General features: G+C 34.0%; 1 protein-coding gene across 4 annotated transcripts in view; it reads left to right on the top strand.

Moving 5' to 3' along the window:
* Nucleotides 1-23,306, top strand: part of LOC111085544 (aquaporin-9-like) — a 26,571-nt gene extending 3,265 nt beyond the window's left edge. Inside the window, exons 1-7 of one of the 4 annotated variants that reach the window (XM_022384599.1) lie at nt 7,565-7,714; nt 15,927-16,053; nt 16,488-16,625; nt 17,942-18,060; nt 19,206-19,423; nt 20,868-21,050; nt 22,870-23,306. In XM_022384599.1, coding sequence (XP_022240307.1) covers nt 7,580-7,714; nt 15,927-16,053; nt 16,488-16,625; nt 17,942-18,060; nt 19,206-19,423; nt 20,868-21,050; nt 22,870-23,074 — 1,125 coding nt within the window. In that variant the 5' untranslated portion in view covers nt 7,565-7,579 and the 3' untranslated portion in view covers nt 23,075-23,306. Of the gene's footprint in view, nt 1-7,564; nt 7,715-15,926; nt 16,054-16,487; nt 16,626-17,941; nt 18,061-19,205; nt 19,424-20,867; nt 21,051-22,869 lie in introns of those variants that run through there. The other 3 variants (XM_022384602.1, XM_022384601.1, XM_022384600.1) reach the window with 3 other exon arrangements.
* Nucleotides 23,307-24,814: the final 1,508 nt, after the last annotated feature.

The raw sequence follows: 24,814 nt of genomic DNA, 5'->3' as shown, positions 1-24,814 counted from the left end.
TATTAATGAAACGCTTCTAGCAGGAATGTCATTTGGAAGATCAGCTTATCTAACGATCATACAAAAAGCATTTCTTTTGGTTCTCCCCATATTTGCTATAATTGATGTAATACTTGTTCCATAAAATCTCATTTTTGGATATTTGAGCACGAATCAATAATTCAACTTTGATTCTATATCATGTATATTAATATAATGATTAATGTCTGTAATCAATACATGCAATAAGTGGGGGGAAGGAATCATTTCTTACGAAATATAATTTAAAAAATGTACTTAAAAATTCTTGTCCGAATATTCGTACAACAAAATATTTTAAATGATCGAGATAAAATGTCTTGGCATCCAGTATAGTTTATAAATTTTAACTGTAAGCCCATATATTCCAACATTGGGTGTTTGTCTACGTTAAAATGTTGGCAATATAGTTAATTTAGTCCTCGTGTTGGCTTTCGCCCATAATACAGAACCTAAAGCGGCCTCGCTAATACAAGAGATTCATAGTATCTATCGTCTGGAGCAAAATGTTTAACATTGCTGCCATATCAGTACTTTGGAAATAGATGAGTTTGCGTCACATGTATGATATTATGATGGTGTATACGCAGAATATAGCGTTTCTAAATCTGGTAGTTTTAAAAAAAGGTCTCCTGTTGTATATTTCATCTTATCTTGCATTTCATCTCAATCTTACTCATCGCTGTTAATAATATAATTTTTGGAATTTACTTTGTTACTGCTTTAGTAGCAGTATTAACTAATTAATCTTGGAGCTAAAATCTATTGATATTTAATAACAAATAAGTTGAATTTTGGGACAGGAACTCAAACATGTTTGAAAATTTGTAACTACAAAAAAAAAGGCAACTACTCGGGCTCTGAATTTCTCATGTTTCATGTGACATCCTTTATAACCCGTAACGTCATGCTATATGCTTGTATGAGGTTATAGGTTCATAGAATGACTGGCTAAGTTTTCAAGTACAAACGTTTAGCTCATAGCTCCGTCATCTCTTCATCGATTTGAGATCTAATTGGAGATTTGGACTCAGGAGGTCAAATCCTTTCGATTGATGTATTTGACCACGCCCAGTCTCATAGATTACTTGGTTCTTATCTAATCCTGCGTAAAAGAATTTCAGTATGAGGGTAGGCTGGTAGAGGTCATGATGAGTAATAAAATTGAATCGGGTATACTCGCGCCCCACGCTTCATATTACTGGTGAAGAAAAATTAGCTAATAATAAGAAGAGAAAATGGGGGGGGGGGATCTCGTAAATTAGTTTAATCTAATTCTGCCTAAGAATTTCAAGTGCCGTAGCTGTTGAGGATTCCCTCTTGTTTTAAATGTTAGCAAGGCATGCCACAATGTAAATCTGGTTGACACCGGAAACGGAACTTGTAGCAGTGTTGCTGTATTACCAGAGTAAAAGGAATAACGTAACGTTTGTTGGATATATATATCGTAAGCTTCATTGTTATTCTTCTCTGTTATCTAATGAATACAGGATATGCCTATTTATATATTAACCTAATCCATCTGTTTAGGAACATCCTTCTTTGATATAGTCGTTCATCTTGGTCCACAGACTGTTAATTAGAATGTCAGTTAGACAAAGAAAACAAATACCTTCTGTATCTAAGACTGAGAACCAAGTTATTCTGTAATGAGCAGTTAACTCAAGTCAGGAAACCGACGATAGATCAAAAGCTTTTCCTACGACCAGTTCGTGAATAATTTATGGAATGCCCTATTAAGTGGAGGTCTGAAATGGTAAAAAAAAATAATAAAACCTATAATTTTGTTGTTATTGTTAGTTACTGATAAAATTCAAAGCATCAATCAACAAATGTCAACACATTTAACATGATCAAACCCTGGAGCGTATGAGAATGTTACCTCTCTATCAATCAAATATTCAACGTCCCCAGATCGGGTTTGATACAAATGCAGCTACTTTATAAATAGGGCGTGATATATTTCTTCTAACTGTCATGTATGGTTTTCCAGAGAGAAGAATGCAGCGCTCCACAGCCGTTACAGATTTATAAATAAAACTGGCTGATTTGTATAGCCTCGTCAATATGAGTTTTTTAATTGCATTTTTGAATCGTTTAAAGCGGGAACGTACATAACCTAAACTATGGCAAAAGCTGTTTTACATTATTTGTGGATGTTCCCTCCCCTCCCCCTTCCTAAAACAACCTGGGTTCAATTTCATCTTATCGGAATCAGAAAATGATAAAGCTCTATTACAACATAAATTCGCACATTATATATTTAACCTGTACAATAAAAAAAAAAAAAAGAAAAGAAACGGCTACTTGCAGGGCCGTGTGGTTAGCCTACCAGACTAACTTCGAGAGGTCCCTAGTGGCACAGCGGTACGTCTGCGAGGTTGCAACGCTAGAAACCGGGTTTCGATAGCCTATTGTTTAGCTTTGTGCTTAACTATAAACAAACTCCGAGAGTCCACGATTCGCGTTCCATTGGCGAAAATCCGCTTCGGTGAGGGATGTATTAAAAGATTGACGGTAGAATCCCACTTTTCGATTTGAGTAACCCAACCACTATCAATGGATGTTGTTGTCTAGTTAACTTCCATCTAGTCTACAAGCTCAAACTTGGGACCAGCTAGAGTAGTTGGCCCTTGTGTAGCTTTGCGCGAATATCCGAAACAAACGGACCCGTATCCTGAATACTTTAAAATCTCCTAAAAGTAACTTGTTATTCAATTTCATCATAAAGTACGTAGTCTCTTAGGACTTCAGTTTGTATATCAAGGGAAAAGAAGTAGTTGTGAATCCAGGTAATCATCAACTCATTTTTAGCACATTGCTCCTGAAAATGAGCTTACCATACAGGCCTATTGTTTTCTTGGTAAACTTAGAAGAAGAACAAGCAAAGTCCTGCAGTTTGAGGTTATAAAATTATTTTATATTTCGCGTGAAAATTGTAAACGTTTAATTTATCAAATGCAGCTATTAAGATACTTGCGAAACTCGTATATACACAATGTCTGTAAACTGATTTTCGTTGGATATTTGTCTCAGTTTGTAATATACTTTTTAAATCGTGTAACATAGATAGGCACGTACACCTTAATAAACTAGTTGACATAAATGTCCACTTAAGTACTACAATCTGTTCAGTTTCACTTCCCATGTTGTATTTCATAACGTATTCATTCAGCTATAAATGTTTACATGTGGTCTCCAAACGCTTCAGTTCCACGTAAGTTTGGTTTTCTATTCCTCTAAGTGCTCCCCCCCCCCCCATAGAGAGTCAATGGTACGTTTACAAAACTGAAACGCTAAAATCTGGAGTACGATTCTCCTTGGTGGACACAGCTTGGATAGCCTTATTGTATAGCTTTGTTTTCGAACAAAACCACCCAACCATTTCTGTACAAGTACATTCTATATACAACTTATTCTCAGTTAAATAATGCGTTTAAATATTTATTAATATAAGAATAGTATGTGCATCAAGATAATTATTGGTAATTGTGTGTGCTACTCTCTTCGTTCGGTAATGTAACACAACCTCTGTTCAGTGGCCACCACCAACGTAATTAAACATATGTGACATCTGTCGACAACTGATGTTCTAAGCTTCATCATATACATAATTCAGAGTTTCTTCTGATAGAAAGTTATCCGAAGACGTTCATACAAAACAAAGACGAGATCAACTACAAGATATGACGCAGCAATTTTTCTAGGTTAAGTCATTTAATACCATTAAATATAAGTACGTTTTTTTAAATATATATTTTAGTTATGGCGTGTTTGTCTTCTAAATAATTGCGCAAAGCTCTTCCAGAACTGTGTGCGCTAGCAATTTTGAGCTGATGACATAAAGAAAAGCCAGCCAGTTAACAACACCCACCGCCAACTCTTGGAATATTATTGTTTGGCCGAATGGTTGAAAAACTTTATATCCACAGTCCGGTAAGTTAACAACTGGGCCACGTTCAGCTCATTTGGATATAGAAATGTTTTTCTAAGCGTCTTTATGTACACAATGAAGTTTCGACGTATTTGCAAATTAGTATATAAACATGTATACAACCCGCATCATGTCTCGATAGCAGAAAGCCAAAAAAACTAGGTTTCACACTCGATTTTACTCAGCGGCACTATTATTTAATTAACATTTTACAAGTTAACCTATAACCTCTCAAATTTTTTATATCTTCTAGTATAAATTAGACAACGTTCAATTAACACTAAAGCTGTAGAAACAAATAATACGTAACAACACGAACCAACTCGGCCATCCCCACCCACACACTGTTCAGTTGGTAACTAAAGTTTCATAGTGTTCAACTTAAACATTTTTGTAGTTGGAAGATTTTCATACAGATGGCCCAGTTTTTGAATGTATGTGAAAAAAGACGTTTGGTATTTTCAACTTGAAAAACACGTACCTCATAGCGACACATGGGATAAATGGTCAGATGAAAACCCAAAGGCTCAAACACAGCCATCTTCAATTTACATCTGCATAATTTATAATTCAATTCATCGAGCTTATAACATAGTTAGTTCTTTTTCCTCTTTCCATGAAGAAATACAAAATATAAAAGTTGTTTTTCAAAAAAATTTCCTGTAGAATTAATTGATAGCGTTATCGGGAATTATTTAAAAGCTCTGAACGCTCCAACAATTAGTAAACAGGTTGAAAACAAAGTTTTTATTGCATTCTGCCATTTACTGGTAATTATTCTATACAATTAAGGAAAAAAATTAAATCTATTCTGAATAATCAAAATTTACCCACATATTATGTTTAGAATTGTTTTTAAAACCGATGTTTCATTTAAGTAATTAATCTAAATTTAAAGTCTGGATTCCTATAACGCATCGCTCTTACGTCATATAAAAAATTTACATGTTCAAGGTTTAACTTTGGCTTTGTGGATTCTACAATACGTTATCTAAGCTCGCGTATTAAAGAGTATGCGAAAAACACAGCATATAAACAGTCGTCCATCCTTCGCCACTCTTTACAGGACTGTAACACAAATGTCATCTTGTAACATCTTTGGGAGTGCGGATAATTAAGAAATGTTACGCACTAGAGAAAGTTTGTGGATACGCAAGATGCGTCCTGAATTAAATGGTAATCAACCAGCGTCTTCGTTGCTTCTAAAACATTAGTCCCTACTTTTTGTTTTTAATGTGATATTTTTGCCTCCATTGTAAAAACGTCATTGGTCAGGTTTCACAAGGTGCAACAAAAGCACTAAAAGTTCAGCGTCTTCACCAATAGGCCTAGTTGGTTAGCTTGCTACAGATGCAATTTTTTTAACAATAAAAGTCAGCAATGTCTCTGGTAATGGAAATTTCGTATCCAAGCTTTTCAAGGGCTTTACTAAACATTCAAATGAATATGTGCTTATTATTATAATTTTACTTAAATAGCTCTTTCTGAAAGCAGAGCATCATGGGACCAGTGTAACATCACAGCCATCATTACCATTTCTTTATCTAAGATTGATGAGGAGATATGAAACGTTTCCATAACCATCAGAAAGACAACCGTACTCTCGTATCTTCGTGACGCATACTCTACATACAGGTGAATGAGAGCATTGTATGTTGATCAACGAGGCTATATCTCGCTGAAACAGGAAACCACCATCAAGAACACATTGGACTTGTTTCATTTGTAGCAGATGACAATCTGAATTTTTCCTAACCAGAAGTAATCAGTCAATGTAGCCTTCTTTGCTTCTTTGGGAGAAATCGAACAAGGCTGAAGGAATACTGTGGTTCATATTGGAACAGTAATGGTATTGTCTCCATCTTTTGAGTAACAATGATCAGCCTCTAAAACAGCAGCTGAGATTTTCAGTTGATTCGATAATAAGTGTTACTATTTGCTACTTATTTTGAAAGAATCCCACGATTGTTTTGTGTTTGTGTGTTGCTCATACTCCTTATGATTTTGTGCCAGATTACTTTAGCTTGGTCAACATTTAATATGGCCCACAAACATGCAAAATACAATCGAAACACTTAATTGATACTTATTTAGTCTGTTAGTCATTGATATTAACTGACGCATTCGGTTGCGACATCTTAGACATTGAATTGCATACCCTTAATAAAGACAAACGCCCAAAAGAGCCAATATGGCGGATGCCTCTGTGGTTTCCACCAGATTTTATCTTGGAGACTTTCGTGGATTAAATAAAATTGGAATAATTATGTCCTATAATTTTATTACGTTCACCAATATCTTCTGAGCCCAATTTTTGTGGTTCTTTTCCTTTCGATTACAAATTGTTTATCAATGTTTACGTTTTCTGGATTAACATGTGTAAAAGTAACACGAGTGTTTAGATTGGGCTTTAATTATATACTACCACAGGTAAAAGTGCTGTCTTATTTTTTTTTTTTACGAAAATAAATACGTTGCGATAGCAAAATTTACAAGATACATACTTTTAATTTTTGAACTTTCAATACTAAGATTGTATACATTTACAATGTTTCAAATAAAGTAAAACAAGGAAATTATTCTAGAGATTTAGCAATATAAAATCAAAACCTAAAGGGCAGTAGTCCATGTTACCAAGCCAAAGTTAGTTTTCTTTACTGTTTATTTCCATCTAACTTGTGTGACTATAAACTAGTCATCAATGCTCCGACCAGACGCTTGTGTCTCAGTTGTTGCATAAAACTAAAGGGGTTCGCCAATAAGCTTGTTAATTATCACTAATAAGATATTAAATCTTGTTTAATGATTGCATCAACTACATCCATACTTTACTTGTTTTGGTAAAAAAAAAAAAAAGACAGCTTTAGAAATTCAAAATATACTGTCGGACAAGCTTACCAAAGAATAAACGAGCAGGAATAAAATAAAAAAAAAAACAAAAAAAAAAAAAAAAACAACTTTATAGATATATTTGATTTTGTTGATTTTCTTAATAAATATACTTGGCATAATTAGAAATTACATTCGGCAATTTAAAGTTTCAATGTATAGTTTAGTTTGTAAAGTCATAACAAATCAACTGATTCATTTGATGGAAAACGAAGTCTTAAAAATAGAACCACGGCAACAATGGTAAACTTTTTTTTTTATTATTGACCGTTTCGGGATGATTTTTGTTTTGTAACTGAAAGCCAGAGTTTAGATGCCATCATTCATATAGGTAACCAAACAGTTTAAAATTATACCACCATAACCTATAATTGTGTAGTATTGTCGGCTAAACTGATTTTTTTTTAACAGGTGGATATATAGTAACCACTCTGCAAGAGGTTAATCAGAAGATGTTAGTTTTAACCCAGGCTGAAATAAACTAGACTTGACAACAAAGTTTCTCAATAAAACGAAACTCTTCATTAACATAGAAAATAAAAGAAATAATACGATATTAATTCAATAGCTGGAATACACAAAATACTAAACTTTGTTTGAAGAGCTGAGAAAGATCTGAATAAAGAACTTAGTTTGAGATTTAGAAAGGCAATCGGCATATACTTACTCCAATAGTCTAATCTCCAAGATTACCTTTGTGAATTTCATTACGAAAAACTTTGCAAGACTGGTTGTTTCATGCATCTACACCTTCCCACGACTGCAGTCAGGAAACCCGTCAAAGCATCCCTAAAGAAATTCTCCAGCAACACTAACCTTGGAAAAAAAGTACGAAGGAGGAATGACCTAAGACTACGTGTGGATGGCTCAACGGTAAGGTCAACACAGTTCAGAACCACGTATCTAACAAGTGCACTTGTGAAACTCTGAAATTTCGTGAACAACAAAACGTTCATAATAATAAACACGTGGTAAGTTTAATATATCACAATGACAAAACTCGACGAAATAACTTCGGTCAACATCTGAGATAATATTAATTGAGGAACTGGTTTGATAAGGTTGGTGTTTTATGGATAAGAGTATTATCTGACGTTAGTTTTTAAGTACTTGTAAAAGCAATGAAAGTTCCTGAAATTTACCACAATGAAGCATCAGGACAAGAAAAAATGGTCATCGTCCCCCCTCCCCCCCCCACCCGGTGGCTCAGCGGTAAGTCAATGAGATTTTAACACTATAAATGGGGCTTCGATACCAGCGTTGAGCAGAACACGAATAGCGCATTGTGTAGTTTTTAAGCTTTACAAAATTTAAGCAAGAATATATGTTTAAGCACTTAACTTTTAAGGCCTAGCGTATAGGTGTGAAGTACAGAACAGAATTTTGACTATATTTCGCTTTACTTTCCTCACTAAGACCAGACTACCGGTGAAGAAAAGAGTATATAGAGGCCTAACCTGTTCTTTGAATCGACTATATTTTACGAAGAAGCTATAGACTAGTAAAAATTGGAGTGTTTAATTACCACATCATCTACATTTATAGGAACTTTAGATAAAACAAGTCGCGAGCCGAAAAATGTTTCAGATTGTACTTCATATAAGAATATTTTATATAATATAATACACTTAAATACGCGTGAGCATTTGAATAGCATTATTCCATTTTTAAAGCGGACATGGGGGGGGGGGATATGAAAAATCACAACGGACCTTAACACTAAACCACCCCTTCCAAACATATTCATAGGACTAACATTAGTACATTTATCAAATTAAACTTCATGTTTTGGTGAATTCACATTCAGCTTTTATTTTTCGTCTCGCAAAGTTACTATGTATTTATTTTCCACAGACAATTTTTCTCAAAGTACTCAACGTCTTTAATATGATTGTCCGTTAAAACTATTTTGAAATCTCGACAATTCGTTACAATGTTCCTACGTCTTACTCTGTTTGACCGTAGATTTTGACAATAGCCCTGTACGTAGTGTCAGTTGTAAAACGTTCTATCGTAAGAGTGCTAAGGCTGTCATGTCCAAAGCACACCCCTTCTCCCTAACATTTTCCATAATTTAGTGTGGGAGTATAACAGTTTTCCAGAGCCAGTTTCAAAAAGTCGAGTTGCACAAAACTCCATAAGCCCTGCATCAGGCGACTTCACTTGTATGTCTTCGTATGGAATAGCATGAATATTATATTAATTTCTCCACCTGCTTTAGGTAAGTGACAACTAAATGGATATATTGTGAAATCAACTTGTGTACCTGTGACTTGTGTCGCTTTTCCAGCAGAGATTCTACAGTATGCTGCATACTGTAGCCTATAGCACGTTGTCAGCTTTGCCTTTTGTTTAAGAATTGTCATCTGTTATAGGACGCCGAATTTTGTTTTCCACGGTTTGGGTATGACTTATTGCAGGTCGCTTCTTGGATGATCCTGGTGTCCCCAGTTGATCCATATTCATTTTTTCCAATGCTATTAAGTACAAGGGATAAAACCGTCTTAGGTTTAGATCCGGAATTTAGAATTTTCATCTTGATGATAAGATGAATACTCTGAGTCAAAAAGGACTGTCAAATACCTTTTCTAAAAGCGACCAATTTTTTTTTCTTTTGTGTGTGTGTGTGTGTGTGTGTGTGTGACATCGCACTAGCCACGAAACTCCAGGCAAACTCAAAATGCAATTGATACAATCTGTTACACCGCAACTTAACATCACTGACTTGCGTATTCAAAATCATCTTAATACAGCATAATCAACCATCGAGGTATTTTTATCTTAAGTTGTGATAGTATGTATAGATAACATCCACCAAACAGTTAATTGCTACTTAATCGTAAACGTAATACAGCTAGAAATTGGATCGTAAAATATAACGGAGATGAAATGCGCTGGTTAACCTTAATCGTTTGAAAATATTTTTTTAAAAAAAGTATATGCCCATTCTCGGTTTCCTGAAGGTCCATACTACCTGCTGCGCATAGGGGATTAAATAACGCTTAGCAAACAGTTCTAAAAACTACAAACGTTTACAAGGAAGATATCAACTACGTATAAATATGAAGTAAGAAAGCAGCAAGCTCGAAGTAGCAAGTCGTTATTTACTATTGCGGTCAGGTAAGTTTTTAGCAACACTTATGGTCGGTTTGTGGCTTAGTTCCAGCCTTACTTTGGCTCTGATCACTGTACACAGTAATGTCTTGGGCTGAGCTCTAAAAATAGATGTGTAAACATTCGAGTATAGTGTATAGTTTGGTGGTTCTCCATAACTTATGACGTCATTTTACTCTCAGCGTATACTTGATTTATCTAAATGAATTCAGCGGTACTTGTGTATGCAGTTTCTCTAAAACACTTCAGTAACTTCCTATTTCAAGCACTTACTTTCTGGTGACGTAGTTAAATAATTTATAGCATCCCATGTTAAAAATATCTATGTAGTAGGTACAGCAAGTAAGTTTTCCTTCGAGTGAACGACATTTGTATGGTATTGTATTGTAAATATTACAGCATGTAAGTGGCAGTAACTTCTGTGTAAGAATGAAATGACTATCTATAATCGTAGTGATTGCAAAACTTTAGTGCTAATGAAGAATATCCTGACTAAACTAAATCTATCAATCTATATTCTATGTGTCCTAAATTGTGACTGTTGTATTCGTATTTTTCAGTCTGTTCATCTATAAACGTTTTTGTCCTACTTTCAGTGGCCCAGCATGGCCAGGTGGTTAGGGCACTCGACTCGCAATCTGCGGGTTCGAATCCCCGTCACACCAAACATGCTCGCCCTTTCAGCCGTGGGGGCGTTATATAGTGAAGGTCAATCCCACTATTCGTTGGTAAGAGTAGCCCAAGAGTTGGCGGTGGGTGGTGATGACTAGCTGCCTTCCCTCTAGTCTTACACTGCTAAATTAGGGACGGCTAGCGCAGATAGCCCTCGTGTAGCTTTGCGCGAAATTCAAAAAACAAACCTACTTTTAGTGACTTGTTTTCCACTACTCGTTCTTCATCAACGTTTTCTAAGCTTGAAGTTCAATATCATTACGATTTTTACTTAATTTGTACTTTATCAGTAGCTCAGCGGCAAATCTGAAGCCTTATAATACTAAAAACTGTTTCGATAGCATGTTGGTCACAGAACAGATAGCTCGTACTGTAGCTTGGTAATATCGAATAATCAAACTTTTTAACATTCTGAAAATAAGTAATTCTCTTTACATACTAAAGCAACTAAAACTAACACAAATGTTATAACTAGAAAAATTAAACGATACGTGCCCCCGGTGGCTCACTGGCAAGTCTGAGGATTTATAACGCTAAAATTCGGGTATCGATACCTGTAGTGAGGAGAGTTCAGATAGTCCATTATGTAGGTCTTAACTTAACGAGAAAATGATACGTACAACAATTTTGCTAAATATTTACTGGCGTACTAGATATTTTCCCAATTAAAGAGGTGCAGGGAAATAAAAGAGTACAATAAACTGAATCACCTTAGAAACTTCTTTACAATTAATTCTAAAGATTGTGGACCACCATGTCCATGTTCACTTAAAACAATAGTGTGTGTGTGTGTGTGTGTGTATATACTTCCATTATGATGTTGTTTTTTGTTTTTTCCACAGCTACAAATCTAAAGCATGGTATCAAAAGTTTGTATTGTTAATGTGTATTAAATCATTGCATAAGCTTATTCTATTTTGAAAAGCTACTTCTCACTACGTTTGAATATAGAAATTTTTTTTAATAGCTTAAATGACGAAACACGAAACCAGTACATGTAAGTTCTACCAGAATAATTCTGACTCAAATACAGAGTCCAATTTAAGAAATTGGTCGTTCAAACTAGGTTTAAGATATTTCGAAGATTATATATGGATTAGCTACGTAAGAAGTATAAAGGTTTTCTTATACTATATTCAGTTTCACACGGTGTATTGACATGGTAAGAAGCGTCTATATGTGACCACTATAAAATCAACCACTATAAATTACAAGGACAAATAATTAATTTTCATCTCGTTAGTCGAATAAACATAACCATAATCCAACAAAAACATGGAAGTCGTACTCAAATATAACTGGAGCTACCACTTCTAAATGTATCAATCGACCGATACTCGTATCTTCTTTCTCAGCTCAATACTGTACGCCCCCCCCCCCCCCAGTGGCACAGCGGCATGTGTGCGGACTTACAACGCTAGAATCCGGGTTTCGATACCCGTGGTAGTCAGAGCACAGATAGGCCATTGTGTAGCTTTTTGCTTAATTACAAACAAACAATACTGTACATTTAAAGAAAAAGTACAGGGTTTTTGAAAAGATCTTTTAAGCTTGGGACTCGTACTCAAGAATAACTATTTTAACCCTCATTCACCGCTGCGCCACCTGATACTATTATGACTGTACTAATTCTTATACCCATGAACAGCAATAACTGAATTTAAACGAGACTTTTTTTGTTGTTGTGGGAACAAAGTGACTGAGCGTTTGTACGTAACCTACTATTTTTTTTTTATATAAAATATATTACTGATAGTTCGGAGAATATTATATTTGCGAATATGTGAAAGAAGGATAATACGAGGGTATCACGAGGATAGTGCATCTTTGGAAATACTGAAATAATACAAGTGTTCTACACATAGAGGCCGTACGTAGTATCTACCAGATTAGTTAGGTCTCTGGAACCTTGACTTGCGCATCTATAGTTACTGTATAAAGTTTAAGTGGCTTGATAACGTTAGGTGCCTGTTTCACAACTTTAAACGTTCCACGTATTTGACACGTTTCACTTATCTCTCAAATACTTGCGGTATTTGCTTTGGCAGTCATCGTTACGGTATCGATGGCATATTGTAAAAATTAAAGAAGCGAAACAAAACAATTTTGTGAACAGGATATTTATGACTCGGAGAAAATTCTGTGTGTCCACAATGCTTGTTTGTAATTAAGCATAAAGCTACACAATGAACTATCTGTACTCTGTCCACCACGGGTATCGAAACCCGGATTCTAGCGTTGTAAGTCAGCAGACATACCACTGTGCTACTGGGGGCGTCCACAATGCAAAAAAAATAATAAAAAAAAAAACACAAAATTGTTTACTACACACATATTTCACGAAATAAACAGACTGACTTCCTAAGTTTGTTTTATAAGGAATAGTTAATAATAATAATGGCGCTAACAGGAGAATCAACTTTTTGCACGCTTCGGAAGACTGCAATGTTTGACTTCCATTTCAAGAACTTCTAAGCAGTTTAACGTTGATCCTATAAAGCTTATTTTAACAACCGAAACATATCTAGAGACTACAATTAAAAAGATAAAATACATTTTGTTATTACTAAAATCTGAATTTTCTTGCAATGTCTTGTTTTAATTAGGTTGATATAAGATTTTTTTTACGTTTATTTTGCTTTGATCGTTCCTCCCTTACTAAACTGGAACTCAGCCTCGTCGTTTTCACTGTTTATATAGAAGTTCATCTCTTTTCTTTTTTCGTTAAAAACTACGTTATTATTTTCTATCAACAAACTCTCTACTTTCAGTATAGTAGAGTGAAACTGTCTTGACCTCATTCAAACACAAACTGTAAATTATACAAGCCAAAGCACATAACGCATTGAATATATAGCAAATTAGGATCGCTAGGTTACTTTTATAAGCAGAAAACTTTCATGTCGGTTTACTTTTATTCAAAAACTATTTTGTGTATATTTGTCAGCTGTCCTTGTCCAAACCATTTTTTTTTCTCTAACCAATGTATATTTTTTAGAAGTAACTGACATAATGGCCCAACTATGAACCTTTTTTTTTCAAATTATTATGAATATTTGTCGTGCTTGTTATTAACTTCATCAATTCATGCACGGATTTCATACAAAAGTGCATTTTTGTAAAGTTGAAAGGGAATAATAGTTTGTTTGTGTATTACATAAAATAGTTTGTAATATGTGTATACGAGTAGGTGGTATCTTAAACTCTCTTTTCGGTAATACTCACTACTGGTAATAATGGGGAGGCCTAGCATGGCCTGGAGGTTAGGGAGCTCATCTCGCAATCTGCAGGTCGCAGGTTCGAATCCCCATCGCTGAACAACTTCGTATAATGTGACGATCAATCCTACTATTCGTTAATGCAAGAGCAGCCCAAGAGTTGGCGGTTGGTGGTGTTTACTAGCTGTCTTCCCTCTAGTCTTTCACTGCTAAATTAAAGACTTCTACCTAGAAAAGAGATGGGTGCCCCAAGTAAAAATTGCCCGAGGATCACCGGTGATGCATCAGCGTCCAAGTCTAAATGACTCAAAGAAAAAAGTAAAACAATGGTATAGTTAAAAGTATAGTCGGCGTTTACCTACTTCTAATTTGGATGGTATAGCATTTACCCACTTCTCGTAGAAAAAGCATCTAAATTCCTACCATGCCATCGTCTGGCTTAGAGCATCAAACAGGGGAGTTTATCCATTTTAGTTTCATTTACATTACTGATGTAAAATAAATAGCACTTGCTCCTTAACTCTAATAACTTTGCCATCTAATCCAATACGCACAATTTAGATATGCAGAGTATAATATGTCATATGCTTCCTTGATTGCCGTACACCAAACTACTGTTAAGCCTATTGCTTAAGACTTGCCAGTGCTAGACTTTGCCGTTTGTCGTGAATGCTACTATTCGAAATATCGTACTCTCGTATTACTACATCTTCATGATCTAAGCTTATTTATAACCTTTATTAGTTGTAAGAAGTAATTATAGCAGCGGAGCGTTAGGCTGTGTTGATTAATATACTCGTTACTTTTGTTGATTAGTATGTTGATTGATAAAGGTCTAGGCCTAATACAATATTGCTGTGATACGTATGCTTTTTACAACTGTTATTGTATAAAGTGCCTTATGTAAAGTGTTCCGACCACTACTGTGTTTATATCCCTGCCGGCCTGAAGAGCTCTGAACTGAAAGTCGTCGGCAATGGAATTTCTAACAGACTACATAAGGAATACAGTATTTAAAAAAATTTAATAGACCTAATACTAATGTCTTATGACAGATATTATTCTAACACATTATTGCGACAAATGAGCTAAAGTAGGTCTAACTATTTAATACATTCTGTAATTTTCTGTTCACGATAACCTTGTCAATTTCAGATAAAAATGTTAGTTTTTAATGTGTAAACCTTAAAAGTTAACTTTTTACATCAATAAAAAGATGACTCGTAGATCTGTTTTAAGATAAATATTTGTATGAACTGCAAATTTTCTAGTCCTAAGTTAAATGTATGAAATATATAAATCGGATACGTTTATCAGGTAGTGACGAAACTGAAAGATTCAAAAGATGCTTCCCATTTTCAGCTGTAGACACTTAACTTTTTTTTTTTTTTCGGTGGGTACTGTTGGCAAGCTGCCTTGCCCCTGGCCAGTAATTCAAAATTAGGGAGGGCTTTACTCGATTCGTAGATGTCCCTGACACTAGCTGTTTAATTCAGGTGCACATAGATTATTCAGGTTGACAATTCGAATTCACATTTTAAAAAGTTGGTGGCGCTGTTGCTATTTGCCGAAAAATAGGTAAACTACCCATGAATGAATTAACTATTGTAATGTTATTAATATATAATAGTGTGTATTTAAAGTGGCGTGCCTAAACCCATGATGCGTTCGAATTAAATCTAAATTTTAAGTCACCTGATTTCTATAGATTTTACAGCACCGTAGACCCAGCTCCAGTGCCTTTCTCTTGGGGAGAGGGTAATGTAGCTTTTTTTCTTTTTACTTCTTAGCGATTAAAAAACCATACTATTTTTGAAAAATATTAACATTTTCTAAACCGCTAGGGAGAATGGAGTTTGTAAGTCAGGGTGAAATTTGCGGGTGCACCGCCCATCGATGCGCTAGCCCTGTAGTATAGCTGTTTTTTTTAATATTTCATAATTTATCGGTTTACACGTCACATTATTTTGTACTGCACCTTCCAAAAATAACTTATTTTAAAAATTATAGAATTCGTTAGCACGCAACTACTGGTTTGTTACTTGTACTTTCAAAGTAATGAACTTGTTACCATCTTGTAGCTTTTTGGTGATGCTGCTTTTGCCCAGACAGTGTTGGAAGGCCGTGGGGTTAGCGATGTCTTTGCTGTTGTGTTTGCCTGGGGTGTTGGAGTGATGATGGGTTTGGCTACTTCCATGGGTGTTTCAGGTAAGAAGCTCCTGAGATTAGTGAGAGACAAATACTGCTTGCAGAACGCTCCTGAATTTACGTTCATATCCTGTTACACCTTTACTCGTAACTGCGTTAAATATATTTACCATTCTATATCCATGCCTTTTTTCATTTTTAATGCTTTCAAGTTTCGTTCGAATAATTGCCTTACTTTACCTGTTTCGTTTTACTGTAAGATTAGGTACTATATATGATTTTTGTTAAGCCTGGTTTCGATAAGACAAACATGCCCAGCATTTGTTATTGTTTAGAGCTAATAAATATGAGGCTGTTGATGTAATTGTTTCTATCGTTGGGAAGGTCTCTTGGATTATTCTGTAAAATAAAATATAGCACAATAGTTTTAAAATGCTTCAATACGTCATTTTCCCATTAACCTTCATTACATGTTTATCTTTTGTTCTGTTTAGGTGGTCACATCAACCCTGCAGTAACAACAGCATTTGCCTCTCTAGGCAAGTTTCCATGGAGAAAAGTTCCTCACTATTTGGCTGCTCAGCACCTTGGCGGGTTTTTGGCTTCAGCTGTTGTTTACTTTACCTACATTGGTTCGTATTAAACCATATTACTGAGAACCCTATGTATAATCTTTCTTAAAGAATCTAGTTTTAGCTTTTCCAGACCTAAACGTGAATATGTTCTGCTTTTAATTATAAAAACCCATGAGCGAAAGTAAATGATCAAATGCCGACGAGGCCTTTCGGTCACTACTGATTATAAATAAAAAAAAAAAAAATTCTACTTCCTCTTTCTTAAAGTGAGTACATTTATTTTTTAGTCCGTTGTCTTTTATACACAAGTTAGCATTTTCCTACATTTTAAGACAATTTTTGTATTTCTTTTTCCTTTGCTATTGTTTTACTAGTGGGTATAGATTTGTTAAATTCATTTAGATTCTCAGTTCTATTTGTGAGCAGCGTTTGTTCCACACTCAAAACAGGTAGAACTGGCCTACACATGACGAGTTAGTGCCTTTAGTGCCCTGGGATTGTCACCTAGTATTTCAGAGGCTTATCCAAAGGAAATATTTTTGTAAAGATTATTTTTCAAAAGTGACAGTCTTCTTATAGTTACGCTTATCAATAAGTAACTTGTCATATTCTTTGAAAATACAAGTACTCGTAAACTGTTTCACAACTGGTAAATTGTACAAAATAAAATCATCAGAATGCAATAACCATACCTTGTGGCCATTTGAATCCTTAATATTCGTATTCCATATCTTTATCCCTTTATATACTTGTTTTGTGACGTTGGAATCAACAGTGGCTTAACTTTCAAATGAAACGAAATTTGTTAATGGTAAGCGATTGTGAAATTTGGTCAATAGCTACGAGCACAAAATATCGTGTAGTCATCCAATAAATTTTGTTACACACGCCTAGAAGGTTTCAGTTCAGCGTAGTGACCTACAGAAGATTTAGTAAACGTATACTTTACGAAAATATTTAGGGTGCTTTCTTAGTTCTTACTTGGCTGACTAGCTATAAACCAGCTTCATTTTCTTCAATGTTAATTTATTTCCACAAACCTTATATTATACAAACAAAGCCACTTCAATATTTTGTCATTGAGTTTAAAGCTCCTAACGTAGACTATTCAAATATTACTTGCAAGTTGGATGTATTGGAACGTGAAAGCAAACACGAGCTGGATTCGAATCAAATAAATGACTAAGCGTTTTATGAGCAAACATACTTGATGTTGATTTAAAACAAAAAAACAACTGTGGATCTCTTAATTTTTAAAACTATCATAGTAATGATAAGTTGACTTTTGTTGTTTTCTATTGGACTTCCTTTATATAAATTAATATCAAATGATTTGCTATAATATGGCATTGTTTTTTTTTTCATCAAAACAGATGCTTTAAATTGGTTTGATGGCGGGAACAGAACAATTGTTGGAGAAACAGGAACAGGCTACATCTGGGCTACTTATCCCAAAGAATATGTTTCTATTCCTAATTGTTTTCTAGACCAGGTAAAATGAGCTTGGCAATAGTTTTTTTTAACTTTATTAAATTGTTTGACTTATAAACAGATCTTCAGTTCGTTGTTAATAAATCTGTATTGTTCTTCTGCGTTTCTAGTGTTGTAAAGTTTGCCAAGAAAAGTGCAAAGGAAAAAAAAAAAAAAAAAAAACGAGCTACGTGGAAAATTTAATTAAGGATGGAAAGATAGTAGTAAGATTTTGTTTAAAAGAATTTGTTTACTCCTTTTCAAACGGAAATTTATTTGCATATGAAGTAAAAAAAATTAAGATTTCGTATAATTAAAGCTAAGTTCTGAATTCTGTTGCTGAGTTACCAACATGTCAAGTAAAACCTTGGAAATCAACGCTTGTTAACTATACACAAGTTAAAAGCAAATATATGCGAATGTTGGTGTCTGATTACGCGTTATTTTTCATGTTTTGTAAAGGAACCTTGAGAAATAGGGTTTAACATTCATGGGCATATAATGCAAGTACTTAATTTCCATAAAGAAAAAAAAAAACACACCGATTCTTGTTTGTTTTGGCACAATGCTACCCCGGATTTTAGCATTGTAATTCTGTAAATTTGCCACTGACCCACTCTCTTAGAAGGTAACACTTTCAACGTTGTTGAGGCTATTTGGGGGTGTGGGTGGGGATTGCAGGAGAAGTAACGTTTTTACTTACATCAGTGAAATGTCAATTCATGATGCAACCGGGGAGTGTTAAAATCATAGCTCTCCCCCCCCCCCTTTAGATTTAAGAGCATCTAAAGCAGGTTTCGGATCTCAGATCCAGGGAGATTTGACATAAATCAAACTCAATATAACACCAACACTGTTATTGCAATGTATTAAAAATGTAACTACATATTGGTTCAGTAAACTATTAAGTGTTTTATGATTTTTTTATATTTTATGTTAGAAAAAATTACTCTTTCCCCCTATGGGTTAGGTGTAAGGTTAGAGACTTAAAACGATAAAATCTGGGGTTCGATTACCCGCAGTGGTCAAAACGAAGGTAGCCCATTGTATTTCTTTGCTCTAAAACAACAACCATATAGAAAATGTGAAGACCATTTATCTGTGTTCCTATTCTATTCACTAGTTTTCCTAAATATTTTGATGTTATTTAGTTTCATTTATCGTCAGATTGTAGGTACTGGCATCTTAATGTTCACTGTGGTAGCCGTTATTGACCAAAGAAATGTCAAATTCCCACTCTGGGGTGCTGCAATTGCCATTGGTTTTATGATCGCTGCTCTGGCTATGTGTTTTGGGGCAAATTGCATGGCTGCTTTGAATCCAGCTCGTGACTTTGCTACTCGAGTCTTTACTGCCGTCGCTGGCTGGGGTTCTGCTCCTTTCAGGTGAGTCTTTACTATCTTTATTTGATAATATCCATCAAGTAGTACAACGGAATACCCCCCCCCCTCGTTTCCCTTTACTCAGTGGCTAATGTATTTATACAAGTAATACAACGGAATGCCCCCCCCCCGTTTCCCTTTTGAATCTTTTATTTTGCCTAAACAATTAAATATTTAAATCCTATAAATATATAAAACAGTTTCAGTAAATTGTAGAAAGTTTTACACGAGGTTAAAATCGTTTTATAATTATTACAGTTATGAACCTACAAGTAATTTATCATATTCATCGAAAATACAGATGCTCATAAACTGTTCCACAACTGTCAGTTGTACAAAGCTAAATATAATCGCTCTCAAAACGCAATAACCATATCTTCTGGGAACTTCCATATGAATTCTTAATACTCTTCTGCTTCCACATCTTTATCCCTTTATACCTGTTTATCAACCGTACTATTAGAACTGCATTTCTAGTAAGCATGTTATTATATTACATGCTGGCTACCAGTATTTGAAAGTTAGTTGTACTTTATCGACATGTTAAACATTAGTAAAAATTGTTCTCACACGAACACATCTTTAGAAACAAAAAAACCCGAATAAGAAAATGGCACTTGAAAGAAACATGCCTAACCAGTTCTGCTTTGTAAGATATAAAACTGGGTTGACTTGTTAATATATATTAGTAATTATTACTTAGTTATTAGTCTGTGTTATTCTTATGTTTAAAATGTTAAGTGCTTTATAAAATTTATAAACTAAATTCATAAATTTGAAGGCTGAAAAATTATGCCCTAATATCTATGTTAAGAAATACGTGTGGTGTATGTTAAATTACTTGCTACAACCATGTCTTGTTATTAATGTGAAAGTTCATTTTGAAGTTTACATGAAGCTGAGTTAAATCAAACCCGATTATAACATCATTAACAATATTCCACTAAATTTAGCTTGTAAATGTTTGGGCTTAGTGAAACAACAGTTCGCGTTAGTCAAGTTGCTGAATCTACACTATGAGCTAATTTATTTGAAGTGTTAGTAATAATATATGATGTAAAATTACAGTAGCTGTGTTAAAATTATAATTTTATTCTTTAATTGTATAAGATTCGTAATCGGAACTTCAGTTTCTTTAGTGTAAATCCTACTTTGGTATATGACCAATCACGTCTCTAAAGGTTGTTAAATTATCTAACAAGACTGAAATCTTATAGTTAGACTTTGAAAACTCTCTACACACACTTATGCTCGTTTTAATTTATAGAACGTAAAGTTTTAGTAAAAACAAAACAAACTACCTATTGTGGAATGCAGATCATGTACAACAAGTTTCATAAAAACAAAGTAATATTTCACCCATTTATCTTGTTTCAATTCCATTTAGTAAATTGTGTACGTCTCTGAACTTGTTTCTGCATGTTCAAAGTCATTGTTTTTCTTCAAGTGTTCGTAACTACAATTACTGGTGGATCGGGGTAGTAGGACCCCACCTAGGAGCTATCATTGGTGGCTGGCTATACTACTTGGGTGTAGAACTTCATTGGCCAGATGAAGATGAAGAGGCGACTGACAAGGAGCTTAAAGAATTATTAGATCGTGACAAACAGACGAATGGTAGTGTTACTAAGTTATCTAATGTTTCTTAGAAGACTATTTTCATGTTTTAAACAAGTATATAGAAACATACTCACTAATAAACATGTTTACACAGTTTATTAGTACTTTTTACTAAGTTATCTAATGTTTCTTAGACGACTATTTTCATGTTTTAAACAAGTATATAGAAACATACTCACTAATAAACATGTTTACACAGTTTATTAGTACTTGTTACTAAGTTATCTAATGTTTCTTAGAAGACTATTTTCATGTTTTAAACAAGTATATAGAAACGTACTCACTAATAAACATGTTTACACAGTTTATTAGTACTTAGGACTGTTCACGTGAGTGCAAAGAATAAAGATGTGTGAGCATTATATCATCATCTTGCACATCTATTACTTTATAATCTGTTTCCCAACAAAGACAGTCTTTAATATAAGCCAATTGCTCTGCAGCAGATGTGAAGAATTTGAAGTTCGATCCTCGCGATAGACACGGCATACAGAGTCTATTGTGCAGCTTTATGCTAAAACAAACTTAGCACTTTATTTATTAATAACTAATAAGCAAAAATTTAATTCATATAAATTCTTTTACAACTTAAATAAACAAGTTCGTCTCAAACTTTTATTTCCTCATCTAAATTAGTTAAATTGGACGAACAAAATGGACTTCACGTTCACTGGACTAAAAGATGCTCTAAAAGCAGTTTGTTTTTTTTTTTTTTCAGAAGAGAGGTCGACTACAATTCGGTATCCATGTTAAACAGCAACATTAGTGTCACTGTTCTTGCTGTCAGTGGTAACCATATTTCACATGAAAATCGAATGTGCTGTAATGTTCTAAAACCACACCTACCAAATATATATTTATTAGCGTGGGCTGATTGACCAACAACTTACTTCTCACATCATATGACTTATCACATGCCTGAGTTGCATACATATTAACTGAACTGGTGATTGACTATATCTTGTAACTGATTTTGCATTGTCATAGCTGTAATATTTCAAATTCCGGTTATTCTCTTTAAGCAGTGGATTTTATCTTTTTATACAGTTCAGTAATGAAATTATTCAACACTTATCACACTAGCCAACTTAGTTATTTTGATAGATCTCAATGAACGAATCTCGCCACAACTAAGACGAAAAAAAAATTAAAGAAATGGCATTTTAAATTTTGAGAATCACTAGGATCTTGTAATGCATCGTTCAACTTTTCTGCATATATTTCAAAATAACGATGCTATTGTGCTCATATTTTGTTTCGTTGTCTGTTCAGTAATCAATTGACGAATCTTCTATTCGGCTGGTATGTCAAATCGATTGGGATATATTACAATAAGTTCTTCCCTCATCCGACCTGGACTCACGGTTTAGTTTAATCACATTCACAACCACATCTAGAACATTTCAAGCATGTTTTATTACTACATCAATTTACTTTACATTTACAAGTTAACTTCTCCGTGTTGGCTCTCATGGTCTCGAGTCAGGTCACGGGTCTAGTCGAGCGACATAACTTCGAAAATAATGCCAAACGACTTCGTTTTGTCTAACCGACATCAAGGTGCCGGGCTGGTTCATGTGTCAGATGTTAAAAAATGACTTGATAACATTTTGTAATTTATTATTAATTTTATTTTTCTTAATTTGATGTTAAAAAAAACAACTTTATTAATGAAAATAAAATTTAAGTTTATTCTAGACAACAGTTATTGTCAGTTGTGAAATAAAATTTTAAAATAAAAGGAACTGTGTTTTGAAGTTTGTTTGTTGCAACTAATAACAACGCGGAATTGTTTGTCATGTTTTAATATAACTTTGTTTCTACCCTAGAAAAAAAAGAGAAGACAGCTGTTTAACTACATTAGCCATAATCGACTCTCAAAAGCATATACGAGCAGAATTTTACAGCTTATTCTTGACTACTAAAATATTTCTATGTATTCTTGTTGTAAACAACCATAGTTTCGATATTGAAGATAATTTTATGGCCTGTAACAAAAAAAAATGCTTTAAAAGCTTGCTACAACTAATTTAGACTTTGTAGATTTTTATTTAACATTCAGTTAAAACTTTATTTCCTTATTACAGTTAGAAATTTAAAGTAGGATTATTAAAACAATCAACTAATGCTGGTCTACAAAGGATCTTTTACTTTTTAAAGACTTCACAGTAAAATTTGTCATTCCATATACAGAATTTTAGGGATAAGTTATTAGTAACTCAGTATATTAAAATATGTGATAACCTACAACTTCAACATTTAAAAATCAAGTTCAAAAGAGTACAACAGATGGCGCCACAAAGGTTAACCCACTTTGAGACTAATAATGGTTGGAGACGGCTTGAATGGGTAATCAAGAAAAACTTTAAGTTTAACATGACGGCAAATGTACAGTGTTTCACTTACATTCAAGTTTTTCTTCATTACCCATTCAAGGCGTTTCCAACCATTATTAGTCTCATTTCAGGAGTTCTAAACTCTAAAGTGTATGTCCTGCGAATTACTTGTTAAATTGTTGACTCAAATTTCGTAGTACTAATATGTATTATAGTTTTAAACCGTGATAACGAATAAGAATAACTTGCAAAATAAATATTCTATTAAAACTAGTTATATCAATTCAGCTGTGCTGCATATATGATGATAAAAATAACTTTCCGATTTAACTGGCATAATGTAACAAATTTACACAGCTTATTATTCATGCATGAAATGCCTAATTATATGCAAAATAGGAAATGTGTTTACGTTAATATTAATAATAAATACTTCTGGTGGTAAAAAGATAACTTTATTCAATATCACATTTAAAATTAGCTCAATAAATTAAAGTATAAAGGGTGGCTAGAAAATTAATATGGACTATTGGAAGAATCTGTAAACAAACTGTAATATAGGAGATGGTAAATATTTTGCACGCACTTGTAAAGAGACCATGGGAAATATATCCCCATTGATTTCTGGATATGCTACTAGGCGGCGCCACTATAGCAAATGTTTAGTGTTGCCACCACCATTTTCTATTACTGCATTTATCCTGATATTGTGCTAGTCACTAGTATCAAACATTTTCCCAGTGCGTCCTTCAGTTGAAGAGTGACTGCTACATTATAGCAATTATCCTCCCGCATCTCCAGAAAGCCCTATAACCTGTAGCCAGCAGGAGTGAGGACAGAAAGTACGGTTGCCAGCAGTGAACAGTTGCTATAGTAACGCTTCTAGCGCCAATCCTAGAAATTAGTACAATGTGCTCTTTTCGTATTTATTAACCACGTACCGTTTCGCCAGCATAAGCGGCTCGATTTACGTTGTTACAAAAACCTATACTGAATTTAAAATCAATTTGAGCATTGTTGTTCTTTAAATATAAACAATTCTACATTGAATTTTCAGGCCTTTTTGTTAACTTTCATATCGCGCCACAATTTCATTGCTGCTTTGTATTTTAATGTTTTATTATTATGCCATAATTATGTAGTATTTTTTTTACATGAATAACCATAGTATTACACCAAGATTTGTTTTGTTTTATTGTATGTTAGATTATATCTAATGTGTTAAGCGTAATCTAACAAAGACTGGGTGGCTATGATATCATACTATTAATATACATTCTTAGAATATTTTTGTTTAAACAACATTTCTATAGTTTTTATCGAAAAAGTATACCCGGTGGTTGTGTGAAATTATAGTAAACATTTTTGACTCTCATTAAATAAGACTTTTTTTTTTTTTAAGTTGTTGTAATTTCGATTTTTTTAATTAGCTGGAATT

This window comes from Limulus polyphemus, unplaced genomic scaffold (genome assembly GCF_000517525.1).
Source record: "Limulus polyphemus unplaced genomic scaffold, Limulus_polyphemus-2.1.2 Scaffold456, whole genome shotgun sequence".
Lineage (NCBI taxonomy): Eukaryota > Metazoa > Arthropoda > Merostomata > Xiphosura > Limulidae > Limulus > Limulus polyphemus.
This window is presented reverse-complemented; position numbering and strand designations above follow the sequence as displayed.